This window comes from Agelaius phoeniceus, chromosome 9 (assembly GCF_051311805.1).
Source record: "Agelaius phoeniceus isolate bAgePho1 chromosome 9, bAgePho1.hap1, whole genome shotgun sequence".
NCBI lineage: Eukaryota > Metazoa > Chordata > Aves > Passeriformes > Icteridae > Agelaius > Agelaius phoeniceus.
In genome coordinates this window covers 12,344,793-12,361,918 of record NC_135273.1, presented here as the reverse complement: position 1 = coordinate 12,361,918, position 17,126 = coordinate 12,344,793, and the positions used below count along the sequence as shown (strand labels likewise).

The 17,126-nt window shown below is 43.5% G+C and overlaps 1 protein-coding gene across 3 annotated transcripts in view; it reads left to right on the top strand.

Annotated features, from left to right (window-relative positions):
• NEURL1 (neuralized E3 ubiquitin protein ligase 1) overlaps window positions 1-17,126 on the top strand; it is a 142,706-nt gene that overhangs the window by 71,820 nt on the left and 53,760 nt on the right. For all 3 annotated transcript variants that reach the window (XM_077182921.1, XM_077182922.1, XM_054637847.2), the window contains 2 exons: window positions 9,738-9,979; window positions 14,385-14,706. In XM_077182921.1, coding sequence (XP_077039036.1) covers window positions 9,738-9,979; window positions 14,385-14,706 — 564 coding nt within the window. The remainder of the gene's footprint in view (window positions 1-9,737; window positions 9,980-14,384; window positions 14,707-17,126) is intronic.

The window sequence follows — 17,126 nt, the reverse complement described above, 5'->3', positions numbered from 1 at the left end:
GTGTCTTTCCCCTGAGAGAATAAAGTCCCCTGAGCCCTTTAGGCTTGTTTCCAGTTCACACGTGATCTTCAAGGCACTCACACTATGAATGTGGCTTCATCAGGAACAATGCTCTGACTTGTGTGGCATCAAATTTCTTCCTCTTTCCACTCTTATCAATACATCAATATGGAAAAATGCCCCTCTGCATGAATTGTAAAACTGTGTGTTGTTCCTATTCCAGGCTGGCTTGGTTTTCTAGCTCATCTCTCTTCTTTCAGCTATTTAGAAAAGCAGTCAACTTTTCATCCTCATGATGTTCCTCCTGTGCATTACCCAGCTTCAGTAGATGGCAACTGGTCATCTGTGTCAGGAAAGGTCATGCAAGTAAACCTGCAGCAATTTAAAATTGATGAAAACTGAATTACTGGCAAGTTTTTCCTGTTTGTACACACTGATGTTAAATTTCAAAGCCAGAGATGGCAGAACTTCCTTGGTGTGTTCTCACAGGACACATTGGGGTACCTCCTCTACAAAAGTGCTGACTCTGTTACCCAAGTCATTAGAAAATAATCATGAAGGTTTGGGGGGATTCTGTGAGGGCTTATAATGAAAGGGCTTGGAGCTTCTAGTTTGAAGTGTATTTTTGCCTATGCAAATCAGAGAAGACTAGAACTAACTTCCATGTGCTGTTGTGGTGACAGAATCAGTCACCTCTGGCTGTCCTCTGGGACAAGGAATAGCACTGGCCATGAGTATGGAACAGCATGTCCTGAAAGATCCATTAAAATAACAGAAAATCAGATAAAACATATGCTTGCTTACAAAGTTATGTTCCTCTTATTCCTATTTGTTTTCTCATATGCAGCCTGTAAACACTTCTGGGCAGGACCCATCTCCTCTTTCTGTCTTTGTGAGACTGGGCATGAGGTGGTGGCTAGCAGGTAGGATGACTTTTAAAGAAATAAAAGAGGTCTGTGTGCTCTTGTCCTCAGGCAATAAGGATTCAACACCCTTGGTCTTCTATTGGCTGACCCATGGCAGCAAATGCTAAGGAAAGCAAGCTCCTGTATGGACTGCTCCATCAGCTGTTTGTAGCAAAACCTGAAGTGAGAACTTCATGGGTCTGGCATGGGAATTGCTAGGCAGGATGGTGGAATAGTATTCACACTGGTTCTGTGAATAAGCACCAGAGATACTGCTTATTTTAGTTAAAATAAACTGTAACTTTATGGTCGGACTGGCTGGTGGAGTTTCATGTTTTAATTCAGTGGTCCAAGTTAAAGTTCTGCTCTGCTAAAGAAACAGAGTTATTTACTGGTAAAGGGTGTTGAAACTGGTGCAAGCGATGTGCTGCAGAGCCAGATGAGAGTGGGAAAGTCAGTAATTTAGATTCCACTTGTGACTGTGGTACAGAAACTGCAGATTAATGAAGGAATGTGTGCATAGAGGGCCAAATTCTTGCGTAAAGGGAGAAATGTTGCCCTTTCTCCTGGTTTTGCCTCAGCAGTACTTATATTATTTGCCTGGAAAATAAAAACATTTTAGTGGTGTAGTGGTTAACACTTCTAATGCTACTGGAGTCCTCCCTGGTGTGGGCAAAAGTTCTTGTTTATTATTCTATTTGTGCATTGAAGGTGCTAGGCTGGGAGCTTTGCATCTGGGCCCTTGTGCTGTCTCTGCCAGGTGCACAGGGAGTTTAAGAGGGTGATGGTGGGACTCAGGCATGGAGCTCTGTGCTTTCATCCCAGCAATGTACCTAAAAAATGCAATTTTGATGACAAGCTTTTGCCTCATTTAGTACCCAGTGCAAGTTACTTTGCAGGAATATGTTATAGATTAACTACTGGTCTGCCAAAATAAATCCATCTCTTTATAACTTTGTGAGATTGGAGAGCCTTGGTTAATCACAAGGGCCTGTTGTGCTTTAGGAGATGGGGAGTTGTTTGGGCTTTTTTTAATAAGAAAATAAGAGGGTATGAAGCATGAGGAGAACAAACTAGAATAGTACAAGAGGTTGGGGAAAAAAAAAAGGAGTAAAGCTAAGTGAGAGACAAATGCTGGATAAAAAGTGGGGCCAGTGAAGGAAGGGAAAGACTTAAATGAGAGAAGTGGCTGAGAAATTTTATTACTTGTGACAAGGGAGGAGGAGGAAGAAGGAGGAAGGGATGGCAGAGAAAGCAGAAAGGAAGGTTGTATGTTATGTGAGTTTTCCTGAAGAAGAAATGGACAGAGGAAGAGAGAGTGGAAAGGAAGAATAAAAAAAAATGTGGCTCCTATAATCCTGAAATGTTTAAGAGGATGTTAAATGTAGCCAAATAGTAAAAGTAATAGTAAATTTTAACCTGCCTGATAAGTTGCTAGCTCAAATAACCCCTTACTTTAAGGATATATTTGCTGCCAATCAGGAAATAAAGCCAGTGGAATCAATGTCTTTCGGGTGTGGAGCAAGACTAGAGTTTCAGGTAATTTTTCCTTTGTAAGCACTTTCATATTCCATTTCACAAGAACAAAAACCCTACAAAACCCCCCTGCATAAACAGCAGCCAGGTGACCCTGAGTAGATATATATTTAAAGAACTTCCCTTTAGGACTGCTTTTGGACTTCATATTGAAAGGAAATCTTCGACATTTGGGTAACTGATGTGGATGGAAATAGTTTGGACTCTGTTCTGACTAACAGCAAAGAGAGCAGTGCAATTTTCTGATGCTGAAAGAGAGAGTTTTCAGTTGATCAGAAAGAAATTAAAATAGGGAAAAAAACCAAAAAACCACCACAGCAAAAAACCATAGAAAAGACATACTCGGTGACAGTATTTCCACAGCTACCAATCTACAGGAAGGAAAGAGCAGTGGTCTCAGGTTGGGGACATAGCATATCAACATCAGATAATTTTGGCAAAGGATCATTGCACCTCACAAGTTTAAATATGGATAGGGTAAGGGGCTGGTTGTGGCAATTGTGCTCTCAAGAGACCCTGCAAGGAAAAGCAGCAGGGGATTTTCAGGAGGAGGGGTGTGAAACAAGAATGGTTTGAGCACTGTGTTTTTAAACAAGACCACACACAAAATAACCCACCTTTACAATATCTTGAAGTGACTCTAAATGGATGTTCTACATTAGAAAAAAGGCACACTCCAAGTGTAATTGTAATGCATGATAGGAGAAAAACTGCTTTCAGAGAGTCTGTAGAAATGTCATTACAAAATAAAACTTCATGATAGGTGGTACTGAACACAATCTAAACTCTGCAGCTGGGTAAGAGGAGATGCTCTTGCACTGCTCTACCATTCATCCCAGTGCAAGTCTCTCTTGATTGGAGGTGGTCTCTGATCAGGGAGCTGTGCTAAACAGGACACTTGGGATATGGAAGCATCCTCCAGCTGATCATCCACATAAGCATAATTCAGATATGCTCCACGAAATACCCTGTCTCTTTCCACTGATGCAAAGAAAAGCATCCTATTATATTGTAAATATGCAGTGGGAGTAGCCTGATGTGGGCCTAATTCAGCATCTTGAGTCCAGGGGCACATCTTTGATTTTACACAGGTACAACTCAAAGCAAATTCAAGTGCTTGAGTTCAGAACCACACTTAGCTTCTCTAATTTTCTTTGCATGGCTTTGTCAGTAGGCTACACTATTTCTACCATCTCTGGGATTTTGGTTCTACAGATCCATTTGCTTGTCCCTACTGCTCTTACCTTTGCTTTCTCCTGCTCGCCACTGCTCCCACATCCTTTCTAATCCTGACAAATAAATGAAGTTTAACCTTGATAGGTTACCTCTGTTTCTGGTGAACTCTCAGTATTCAGACTTTCAAGCTATTACACTGTAGATGGAAAATGTGCCCAGGATAGACTTTCCATTAAACTGTATTTAAATTGGAAGAGAATGCTGGCACCTCAACAAGTATTCCAGAATTAGATCCCAAAATACTGAAGCTAGCTAATCTTTTGGAAGAACAAAAAACTCTTACTGATTTATATTTAGCAGGGGGAATGCATTTTAAAAACACAGCCTATATGAGGCCCCTTGAAGAAAACATCTTTTACATTGATTTGTAGTGCATGGAAATACTACACAGCCATAAAATATTTGCACTTGGGCTCTGCTTTTATGCCTTTTTTTTTTTTTTTTTTTTCAGTCTGAACTGTCATGAACTCTCTGAGAGTGGCTGCTCTGCTGCCTGTGGCTGTGCAGTGAGACAGGGCTGCCTGTGGGGCAGCAGCTTTGCTGCTCATTGTGGCTGTGCCCAGTGTTGCAGGAGGGGAAGGGAAAAGCAGCAGTGCAGGCAGCAGCACGGTGGGAACACCCAGCTTGTGACTGTGGGGCTTTGGTTCAAAGTGCAGGTATTTGTACTGTACCTGGGACCTGTGTAGAGAGGGATGAAGGGCCCTAACCTCAGCAGCACAGCTCTGAGCTGAGTGTCAGCAATGACTGCTTGGGCTTGGTTTACATGATTATAAAGGAGCAGGAATTCTGTAATGTTAGTGAAAGTGTCACGTGTTCTATGCATAGTTCTGATCTATACTAAGGAAATGATTAACTGGAGTTTCAGTGGTTGTGAGAGGTCAATGGCTTATCCCAGCTGGGCAGTTTCTGGAAAAGGAGCTATGGCAAGAAGTGGGTTTGTTAATGCAGTGAGTCAGAAAAGCAAACACAACTTATAAATTATATGTTATCTTATGGCCAACAGTGTATCAGCTTATCTTTGAGAAGATAAGGATTATCAACGGACAGAGCATGGAAAGTTCTGGGTGTTTTTCTTCCTTATGTCCCACCATCTGCAGCACAGACAGATCAGCCATCACCCTGGGCAAGCTGTTTCTATTCCTCCTGAAGCATCAGATATTAGGAAAGGAGAAGATTAACAGACTGCACATTTACAGGAGGATGATAAACAGAATTTTTGAAACAGCCCTAGACCATAAACCTAACCAGACTTAACTTGCTTTCTTTTGTTAGAAGACATATATACATTATTACATTTCTCTGCTGACAGAGCCTACCTGATTACAGCAGAGCAAAAATGTTCTAAATCAAGAAAGAAATCTTAGATGCTTCCACAGCATGATTTTTTACTTTGATCTTCTCATTTCCTACCCACAACATCAACCTACAATAGTAAGTTAGTTGTCTCTAGTAAAAAAAATGAAGTAGCAGTAGCACCAAGATACAAAAAGAATAAGATCAGAAATGCCTCCCTGCTGTCAAAAACATAATTATTGCACATGCAAGTTGTTCCTGCCTGTGGATCAGAGGAGTTGCTGCAGGCTGCTGTAGGGAGGAGTGGCTGCTGCTGATGCAGGGATGTCAGTCCCCTTCCCATGGATTTGTCTGGAGCCTGGGGGTGCAGCTCCCAAGACAATTCCTCCTGCCCAGCAACTTCCAGGGGGCTGCTCACCCCCTCTCTCCTTACTTGGCAGAAGGGAGCATATGGCTGCTTGCTTATGCTCTGCTGTTCTTATGTGCTTAGTGGGCTTATGGTCCAGAGGGGCTTGGGGGGATTTGCACAGGGAGAGGGCAGGGAGGGACCTGGAGAGGATCTGGGTCCATGGGAAGTGGAGTGGTACCAGAGGTCTCTGTGGTGTGTCACAAGAGTAACTGAATTTTTGGGAATGACTGACATTGAGTAAACAGTGCCTAATTAGGGATCAGGAGATGGTTAATGATTACACAGCATCGAAACTGAAGATGTGAAATTTAAAAATTCATTTATTAGGGGAAGAGATTTCTTCTCAACAGCCTTGTGTCCATATAGAACTATATTCGCACTTTTATTCTTGGTATCATCTATTCTTCAACAAAGAAAAGGGCCTGATCAGCCTTGGTATTTTTTAAGTGCTTGCAGAGCCATCAGCTGGATTGCTCCTCCTGGAGATGGTGTGTGTGAGGATTTGCCTCCTCAGCTCAGTCCTGCACTGCTGTTCTCTCCTTCTGCCTCTCCTGCATTTTGAGGGTCTTCCTCACCTTCCTTCCTTCCTCTGGCAGAGTCTTCTCTAGGCTCTGCACAGAGGGATTTTCTCACATCTCTGTGTAATTTCAACAACAAACATTAGTTCAGACTTATCCTTCCTGTAGCAAATTAACAGATTCACTTCTCATCTGTAGTACTTAAATCTACTTTGACCAGCCTAGAGTTTTGCTCTGAGTATTTTGCCTTAAAAAAAATTACAAACAACTCAGGCTTATTATAACTGAAGCAGAGCTCTTATTCTGTCACTCCTCAGCTCCTTTCATCTACTTTTTTAAAGCTTTACAAAAGTTGCCATGCTCCTGACTCTTACTGATAGTCAGAGCCTCAGCATTGTCTTCAAGCAAGCTTTTGTAAAGCCTCACATCCAGGCTCTGGCCAGGGACTCCTAAGCTGAGGTGTTCAGCTGTGTTGCTAAAGAAGCCCCACTCCCAGGTCACTGCCTGGCACTCCTGCAGGGGTTGCTGTCTCTGTGCATCCTGTGGGACAGGACATGCCTCTGCTCCTCAGCTACAGCCCTGCAAGAGATGGAGAGCAAATGCACATCCCAGCTGAGCAGGGAGGCAGAGGAAATGCCAGTGTCTCTCTGAGCTCAGCCTCCTAAATGCCCTCAAACACACCAGTATGAGTCTTGCAGATCCCCCTTGCATCTATCCCATCTTCAGGACACAGCCTTTCTCCTTTCCTTTCTGTTCTGAAGCTTTGAAATAATCTTTTCTGCCCTTGACAAACAAAGTCTTGTTGTGCTTGTATTGATTACAAATTTCACCTGTTGCACCTATTTTCCTGCCCTTTGTCCTTACTGTCACTTTTTGCATCTCTTCCATTAATTTAATTTTTCTTTCTGAAATGAAAAATCAGTTTCTTTACTTTGAGGGCTCCAAGCAAATTAACCACTCCTTTCCCACCACTTGTCAGTCAGGTTTGAAGGATGGATCCATTGCAGACCATCCTGCAAACAGCCCCAGCTTCTGCTGGCCAAGTTTTATACTGGCTGGGGGGAGGCTTCTCACAGATGCTGTAAAACCACCCTTGTTGTCTTTCATATCTCTCACTGTAAAGACAACTTAGACAACTTTGCATTTCAGGTTCAAAAAAAAAAAAAGGACTGGTATTATCTCCTTTCCTATGCATGTGGTTTGCCTGCACCTGCCTCTTGTCTTGAAGTTTGCAATTTAAATGGAAAATCTTACCCTATGCACGAACCTCCTCACTTGATACATCTTGTCACCTCTAAAATAGCACAGATGAAAATAAGTTATGCTTTGGCTTTGACTTCTTTTGTAGTCTTGGATGGGAATGCTAGATCTGACCAGCTGGCTGAGATCCACCTTGTAGATACTTCCTTAATTCACTAAAGTTTAACCTAAAACACTCCTTAATTTGGATTTAGCACTCTACAATTAACCCTTTGCATTTCTATCATTAAATACCCAACACTTGAAAAGCTATAGTCTCTTCCTGTGGAGAATCAAAGCTTTGCCTTGGCTTCTTGGTCATCTTGCCATGCAAACATGAGTTCTTCACTGTGGTGACAGCAATCTGACAGGGTCCTTGTCCTCCCACAGGCCCAGGGAGAGCTGCATAGACACTGGAGATACATTATTACTTGCTCCTTCCAGAACAGCAAACATGTTTTTAAAGGCAGTGAAGATTTGCATTAATTTATGGTTCCCTTTCTCCTGTGCACATGCCCTGGGTCAGGCTGCATGTGACAAAACAAGGTTTGCAACCCCTTTCAAGTTTCCACTGGTGTTAAGCTAATGTTTATTTTTAGTAAACTGTATTTCAAATTGTGCTTTTAAGAATCCTTTTGCAAAGCCTAGCACAACAATTTCAATATGTTTTATCCTTCTGAGCTTTTTATTAACAAATATAAAAGGATATAAAGGATCAGTGTAACTAGTTATGCTGTATTTCACTGATAATTTTCAAAAGTATGGATCCAGCTCAAGAAATGGTAAGGATTACAAGCATTCATCTCAGTTGAATTTTTTCTCCCTGTGCTGCTACTAACTACCCAGCTTTGGGAAGGCTGTGTGCATGCTCCTTCAGGGGCAGGCCTTTTCTGCTGTGCTGTGTGGGTGTCCCTGTCCCCACACCCACACATGGTTTCCTTTTCTTTGTTCTCAAAATCCTTTCCTTTTAAGTGCTTATCCAGTAAGGCCACCTGCCAGATAAAGCACTGTCAGCTTCTCTTGATAAGGTAATAACTCTGAAACACTCTTCTCCATTCATAGTGTGGTGTTTGCCCTGCATGCTCCTTTCACTTTGCCTTGCCTGCAGCACAGGTACCCCTGTCCCACCCCAGACCTCTCCCCAGGCAGACAAGGATATGTCAGTTCCATTTGCTACTGCATGTCAGTCTTTGGGCTCTGTTTTAAAGTCTTGTTTTCTGTTTCTTTCAATTCTGAATGATATTTATTTCACACACTGTAAGAAATTTATCTTTAATACCTTGCAGTCAGTTTACAATCTGAAATGATTTTTACAGTATTCTCATAAGTACTCAGCCTGAGGATGTGCTGTTACAGCTTTGTGTAGCTACAAGCTAAGACTACCAAAAAGGCTGGAAGGAAGAGGGTCTGGACTTTTTATTGCAAAACCAAGAGTTATATTAGAGGTGCAAGCATTATTTTATAGTAGCTATAGAAAGACATAGCAGTGAGCAATTAATTTGTGTGAAGAATATAGATAATTAGTTTCTCTAGTTTGCATGTTTGAAGAGTACTGTTTAGTCATGCATCTCTGCAGCACAAACTGGCACATTCTTAAGATCATATTTGCTTTTTTAGTGTCCTTCAGTCTGTCACAGAATAGTCCTGTATTCTATTGGTACTCTGATTCCAAATTTAGGAGTATTTCCTCCCAAACATGTGCATGATGCAGTGTGTATGTGCACACAAGGAAGAGGAAGCAGATGACTTGTGCTCAGTAGAGTGACTGTTTTGAGCTGGAACTGCTGCAGGCTCCCTGTTGGAAGGAAATCTGCCTGTCCATTCATTCAGGAACAAAGCTGCTGCCGTGGCTGTGCTGATCCTGCATCAAGGCTTTCTGTAGAGTCTTGAGTGGAGAAAGATGTCATTTCTTCCATCCTTCACAGCCTTTCTCCCTCTTACCTTTCCTCACTGAATCATAGAGTGCTGGTCAATGCCCCAGTGACATGTGGGACCCCAGCTGAGGTTCTTATCAGTGGAGAAGAGAGGAGACTGGATGGGAGTTGGTGGAGATCCAGCTGGGTCACTGCTCAGGGGTGCTGGGGTATGAATTAGCAATGTGTGTGCCTGAGCTGGCACATGGCACAGGTGGATAGGGCACCCAGACACATGGAGACAAAAATCAGTGGAGTTGCTGTTGCAAAGGAGGTGTGAGACAAATGGTCAAGTTGTGTAGGAGTCCTCTGGAAGTGGAAGATTGTTCCCTAGGTGTGACAGCTTTGATACAGCAACTTCACAAGTGCTTTAGAACCAATTCTTGTGCTCTCTTCTGGTCTGTGGCCTCAAGATGGCCTGTGATTTCAGTGCTGAGGTGCAGTCCCAATGTCATGCTCTGTATTGTCAGATTGCCCAAACAGGAGTCTTCAGTATCCTTGCAGTTTTTTACTGCAGAAGATGATCTAAAATCCCTTGCTGGTTTACAGTTTAAGGATTTGGCTACCTTTGTTTTGTTCTACCTAGTCTTTCTATGTGAAGTACCTCTGTTTTTGTTTTTTTTTAATTGAAAATTTCCATATTACTGACAGTATATTTGAAGCCCTTTTTCGCCCATTCTGCTTTCAGATTCCATTGGTGGGTCGTTTTCAGCTTCCTCCCACCGATGCCACCACAAGCAGAAGCACTGTCTCCCCATCCCCCAGTGTGGAACTCTGTCCATCAGCCCTCTGCTTTTCCATCCTCACACGAAGGGATCCCAGATCATCATGGACACAACACAGAAGGCAGTGAAGCGCCAGGCTAGCTTCTGCAATGCCATCACCTTCAGCAACAGGCCCATTGTTATCTATGAACAAGTCAGGCTTAAGGTGAGTGAATTATACCTTCCCTTTTTGCCATGGGATCTGCTGGGAGTGAAGGCTGGGGTGTACTGGGCTTTGGTGCTTGCAGCAGATCTTTAACCCTTCCTTGAAAAGTGCAGTAGTCAGGTCTTGGCCTTAAAGAGCTGCAATCTTCATTGGTACTGCTGCTGTTGCCACTGCAGCTCTTGGAGCCATAGGTACAGACTGCTGGAGAAACTGAGAACAAAAGGGAAATCCACCTTCCAAAAATACTTGCACTGATGTTAGACAAGTACAACAGATTAAATTGAGATCACTTGGAAAGCCAGGAGATAAGAGGTCAAAAAGGACCTAGAAGTGAAGGTTATTGCTCACATGCTTGGCAGGAAAAGCAAAGGAGTTTGGAGGAAAGGATGAAAGGAGCAGTCAGTGTGATCACTGTTGCTGTCTAAGAAAAGCACCTTTTTGGCTGTCTGCTGACTGCTTTGTTGAATCAGTCACCTGAGAGCATTAAGATCAGAGGAGAGAACATTGCAGGGATCACATTTTTCTCTCTGGCACAGGCTGATTTCACTTCCTTTGTGTCTGTGGTAGCCTGGAGGATGGAGTTTGTACCCCTGGTACCAGGCGGTGCTGCAGCTGGCATGAGAAATCCAGCTTGTCTAAGACAACATGTCTCCATGAGCACCAGGAGCTGCTTTCTGATGAAGAAACTCCTCCATGTCCTTAGGAACTGAAGCACTTTTCAGATTATCAGCATCTTAAGGAGCTTGGGACCCTTGAAACTTTATCCTTGATACTTTCCAATCTTTATGCCCTCTAGTTTATGGGACTGTTTTTCTGTTCATAGCCAGTTTCATGCCTTTGTTGGCACAAAAAAGGCCATCTTTGGCCACTTTAGTTCGTGGCACACATGAGGGATCTGACTGCAAATCCTTCATTTGTGCAGTTTTCCAGAAGATTTGTCAGCATATAGATACCCAGTTTATATGATCTTGCCCATTTTTAGAGGTCCTGGAGTGCTATGTTCTACAGCAGCATTTCAGCCTTCCCTGCCTCTTCCCTCACAGCCAGCAAAGGAGGGACATGCTTCCTTTTGGAAATATGTCGAGATTTCAGTGATTTCAGGCTCAGGCCCAGAGATAGAAAATCCCCACTACAGGTTTGTAATGCTTCCTGTGGAGCTCTTACTGCTTCCTTCCAGGCTGGAAGCCCAGCAGGAGTCTCTCACATTGCCTAATGAGATTTTTCCCATGTTGGCCAGCAGTTTGGACAAGCAACTGTGACAAATAATTTGGGAGGAGATGAAAGCAGCATTTCACTTTTGAAGACACCATCAAAGATTTGAGTGGATTTAGTGGTTTAGGCAAAGGTTCTGGGTTATTTCTCATTCTGAAACAAGGTAGCTATCTGTGGAAATTCACAGTTGTTTATCTGTGTATTTGGGTATTTTAGCTTACATAACATATGTGAAGGATATGCATGCAAATCTGCACAAGAGATTTATGAGCAGAGCTCCTGCTGACTCCAGTGGGAAGGTCTCATGGGAGTAATCAACAGGCTTTAGCAGAACTTGTGCTCTAGGGAGGGATGAAATGTGAAAACATCCTTGCTTTTGTACGATAAATCCATCCTGCAACTGTTTGTGCTTGTAGTAAACAGCACCTCAGACCTTCTTACCAGCCACACACTAACCATGAGCCCACTCATTCAGGTCCTATAAAGTCTAAACTCCCTCTGGAAAACTGAGGAAAGAAGTAAGGAGATTTCATTCTGTTTATTAGCTATTGTATCTCAGGTTTTATTCTGACATTATTTTGCAGATCTGGGAGTATGGGAATATGGCTGTCAAGCAACCTCAGAGACCAATGCTCCAGTGTGCTTTCTTCCATGTAATTTGGGGCATTGCTAGGAAGTATAGCTCTCAAAGATGGCATGAGGCAGTAAAGATGAGGAGCCTGAATCTGTAAAAGCAGCAATGGTTTAGCAGTTTGCATGTTGATTCTGTATTTTCTTCCCTTCTGGTACCCAGTGGACCTCCCAAGCTTTTCTGCTAGCAGTGGCTGCTGAAAAGAGAATTTGGTCCATCATTAACTGTTGCCTTTTTTAGCAAAACTGTGTGCCCTTTGTCCAGCTGTGTCTAATTCTTGGCAGGCTTTATACTTGATTTTAATTTGGATATTAGTTTGCCTGTGGTCAGACTGTATTGAGAACTGTTTATAGGTGCTGGTTAATACATGGACCATGTGCAGCCTCAATTACCATATGAATATTTACTTCACGCTGCCTGTGATTGCTGTGAAGTGTTGGCAAGAGGCTGAATTGTACAAATGACAATGAGGCCATATTTATCTTAGACCCAAAAGCTTTTAGGGCTTGCAGTAAATTTGCTGCAAAAAATAACCCAGGCTTCTTCTTGGAGTATGTTATGTTTCCCTGTTTTGTCATGTGCACACCCTGTTAACCCCACTTTTACTGGGGACGTGCATGATGCCATCCCATCATGGCCAGATATATAAAATAGCAAATCTGCTTCAGTCCTTTTTAGTGTCATCCCAGTGTCCACCCCACAAGCAGGAGCTTCCCATGGTTCCTGGGACTGAGGTCAGTGCTCAAGTGTTTCATGTAAACAGTTCAGGTGCCTGGAAGGACTTGAGTAGGGATAAAGAGCAGCACTGCCTTAACCAAAAACTTGTCCATTGATAACTTTTTTCTGAGCTCTGAGTTATTTTCTCTGATACTTTAATTATAAAAGAGAAATCTCTAGGCTTTGAACAATATCTTTGTTGTAAGGTAATTGTGACCCCAAGGGCATGTGTTTCAGATTTGCCTTGGAGAGGAATATGTAAAAGGGAAAACACTGTATTTACAAATTTGATTAGGAGGGAATTCAGAAGTCCAAAGAAAACATCTTGTAGAATTCCTTGGTGAAAATTCTGTGCTTCCAGGCTGTGACATGTGGGGCTGCTGCCAGGCTTTTGAAAACAGTCCTGCAGTCCTGGACAGTTCAGTCTCTGCCATTGCCATTCATCTGAGCCATTAGTGCTTTGGCAGAGTATGAGGTTACAGAAAGACAACAAGTTTTGTGTGGCCTCTGGTAGGTAGGTGGTACCTCTCCATGTTTCTGCTCTTGCCCTGTGGCCAGCAGTGGAGTTGCTTGAGGCTGCCAAGGCATTGATGGAAGATGACTATCCCAAGTGCTCTTGAGTTTGCTGCAGGTTCAAAGTGTGAACAGATGCAGTGATTGTGGGTCAGCTGGCATGCAGGAACTGTCCTGGCCCCACATCAAAGTTGGATCCACCATCCTTAGATCTTTCATGTCATAGTCTGGATGCTGACAGGCTGAACCCCTTTGAGAGGAACAATTCCTAGCAGGTTCATACTCAGACAATAAAATGAGAGGAAAAACTTCACCAAGGACATCACCTGAGGACCATACTAACTCTGGAAGACTCCTTGCTACCATGGGGAAAAAAAGACACCTTATAACTGGGTAGTGTTTCAATGAGCTGCATGTGTTTAGGACCTGCTGCCTGCTCCCCACAGATACTCTGCTGGCCAGAGCTCAATTCTTGTGAGTAGAAGCTGATGACTCAGAAGATATCTGTGATCCCTTGTCTTGCTGTCTGTCAGGTGCAGAAGGATGGGTATAACACATGAACCATTCCAAAAACCACAGCAGGTGTTCCTGACCCCTGACAGACTGAGCAATTGCATACTGACAGGCTGGGGTGTAGTTATGCACAACATATTTCACAAAACACCATTCACAGCTGAAATAAGTAGGTTTTCCCAATCATAAGATAACATCTATTGTTGCTTCAAAATTTTGTATTTAACAAAGTCAAATACTCTATATTGTGCTTTCCCACACACAAGTTCTCTACTGCAAGGCTGTGATTTCAATATATCATCCAATATGACAATTTGTTAAACAAGTTAAACAAGGGAAAAACTGTCTTTTACTTGCCTGAGAAGCCCAGAAAACCCTGTGGTGGTAACTGTGATTCTGGAACTTTTCTCTCAGGTCAGAGAGAGGAGAGACCCCATCATCTGAGCACCATGTGGGAAGAGCTCTGCTGAGATTAAAGGTCTTGTGCCCAATTTTGGCACATTTTGTGTGAGGGTTATTCTTAGACCAAAAGGAATTACCCTAGAAATAGAAATGAATCATCATGCAGCTGTAATTACATTTCACCTATCCACATAGATTTAATTTGATTTATTTGGTTTTAAATATGGGCATTGTATCCTAAGTGTGCAGCAGCATTACTGTGTGCAGCTGAGAAAGCTACAGCAGTGTTTGGTGGGTAAAATGTTTCCTAAATCTGGTGGGGCTGCATGCTGGCCACCAGTGTTGGATGCCTAAATCCTGTGGTGTGTAAGTTGGTGTTCCAGTGGCCAGCCTGTCATTGCTGTGTTGTCTTTGCAGATCACCAAAAAGCAGTGCTGCTGGAGCGGGGCCCTTCGCCTGGGCTTCACTTCCAAGGACCCATCGAGGATTAACCCCGACACTCTGCCAAAGTACGCCTGCCCTGACTTGGTTTCCCAGAGTGGCTTTTGGGCCAAGGCTCTGCCGGAAGAGTTTGCAAACGAGGGGAACATCATTGCCTTCTGGGTGGACAAGAAGGGGCGGGTGTTCTACAGGGTGAATGACTCCCCTGCCATGCTCTTCTTCAGCGGCGTGAGGACGGCAGAGCCCCTCTGGGCCTTGATCGACGTCTACGGGCTCACCCGGGGAGTGCAGCTCTTAGGTGAGTGCCTGGGACCAAGCACAGGGGTGATGCTAAGGCATCCCTGACAAAGGGCCAGCCTGACACTGCCTGTTCCCTCTCTGTGCAGGGACAAGCGCTGGGAAACAGCTGTCCTTCCTCCCCAGAACGTCTGGGGATCAATTTGAAACTTAGCACTTAAATATAACCTCAGTGGGAGGTGGGAAACAGCTGCTACAACATAGCACTAGAAGCCATCTCTAAGTAAGTGGATTTCTGCTCCGAGGTGCAGCTTTATCAGAGAATAGCCTGGAGTGTGTCATATACCTTGTAAGACTTAATTTTTATATCATCTTGTGCTTTCCCTCTGCCAGAGTGGGGAAGTGCATTTTATGCACTGCGGTTAAATCCTTCCTGGATGGCGCTGTTACAATTTTCTGTCTGGTTTAATGGACAGATTTGAAACATGGCTATCTTTCAAATTACCTGAGAGAGTCTGTGGCTGGTTTTTCCAGGATGTTTTCACAGACAAGTTTGATTTGTCCTCTGGAGTCTGAAGGCTGGATATACAGTTGGGGTTGGAGGGTGAGGAGTGCTGAGTGCCTGTGTCTTCTGCCATCCTCAGGTGAAATGAAGATAGTTTGGCATTCATGAGGACTCAGTCCCAGATGTGCAGGCTGTCAAGGTTTGGGCTATTTGAGTTTATACATCTTAAAAAACTGAAAAGAATCTCTGAGGACTGAAGGGCAGCAAGGTTGCTGGGGGACCAGGAGTGTCAGCACACAGCCTTAGAGATGGCTTTGCATTGTCACTGGGAGGCAAATTGCAGCACTTCTCCATGTAACAGTGGTTTCATGGGTCTTTTCGCCATGGAAAAGGTTAGATGGTCCCTTCAGGAGCTGAAGTTCCTTCTGAAGATGAGATGATCTGAGGCTGAGAGAGATCCTAGCTTTTTCCTGCCATGCAGCCTGTTAAAGTGACAGCTTCATGCTGTATATCAAAAACATCAATTAAACTTCTTTCTGACAGTTCTACCTCCTTCCTGCATTCTGTGCTCTATTAAAAAATATGGTGGCAGGATTACCCATAGCAATCAACAAAACAAGGAAGAGGGATGTTCAGGAGATGAAGAAATGAGACTGACCTTGTTGCAAAAACTCCTGGCCTGAGATTGCACAAGGCAGAGGAATTGAAGAATTTCTCAGCAGCTTTTTCTTTTTTTAGGTGCAGAAAGATTTATCTTTTGTTGTGAATCAGCTTGAATCAGAGCCACTAGGCATCTGTTCATAGCCAAGGTGGTGATATTTGAATTGGGATGGAGAATTTGGGCAAATGTCATGCCAAGGGTTCAGTTAGGAAGAGCTTACAAATGACTCCAAGTGCTAGGACTGTTCTTGTGAGATTTGGCTCCTCAGAACCACTCTGCCTGATTAATGAGGGTCCATAACTCTGGATTATGTGTTTCCTTTCAAAACGCCCGAGAAACCATTTCCTATCCGTCATCTGCCCCTGCATTGTCCTAGCATCTTCCACATCCCCTTTCACAAGGAAAATGTGACTTCTGCCAGCCACTGGCTTACCTTTAGTCCAAGAGGCTCCAGACTCTTTGGTGAAGTCCCTGAATGAAGCAAGCAGCTTCTGAGTTTACACAGTTGGCGTGGAGCTCAGATATGTATTTATAGCTTGTTCCAGCAGCCTTCAGCAGGCTTTATGCCTGAAACTGTGCTGAAACGGCTTCCACCCGAGTCCTCTCCACCTCCATTCATTATTAAACAGCACTAAAAGTCAGAGAAGGGAAATTGTCAGCTGTGTTGCCCCTGGATCCTATAGACATTCCCGTTACTATGCTCTGCATGCCTGCTGTAGTGTAGCAGACCACACATATAGCACAGGACAACTTGCCAAAAACTCCCAGGACTTGACAAATGAATTTCATAGCTTAGCTACAAACATATGGTTGAATTCAGCCTGGTATGGCATGCAGGGCATCTGATGGAGGCTGGGGATGCTGGAGCAGTATGTTGAACAGAAGAGCCTAGCATTTCAGATTCCAGCTCAGTGATTTATTACCCCCTAACCCCAAACATAGTCCTTATTCTTAAGTCTCACTATTTTCTCAATACTTGTAGGGTTATAGGGTCAAACTGCACCTCTGCACAGTCTCCATTTGCTTTTATGTGTAAGAATCTCACCAAAAACTTTACCATTTCTGGTGTCTTTCTGTTTATTGCAGAATTACTCCCTTCCCACTCCCAGTAATGTAACTTCACTTCCAAAGTGAGACTTGCCAAAGGAAGGACCTGCAGTAGTAATTCTTGTGTCACTGCAAGATCCCAGCTCTGCAGGGAAATGGACAGTGTGCATTTATGTTCCCAGAAGTGACAGCATCCAAAACTGCACATTTTTATTTGCTTTTCTGCATTACACTGGCAAATCACTTCCAGCCCAAATAAGGGACTCAG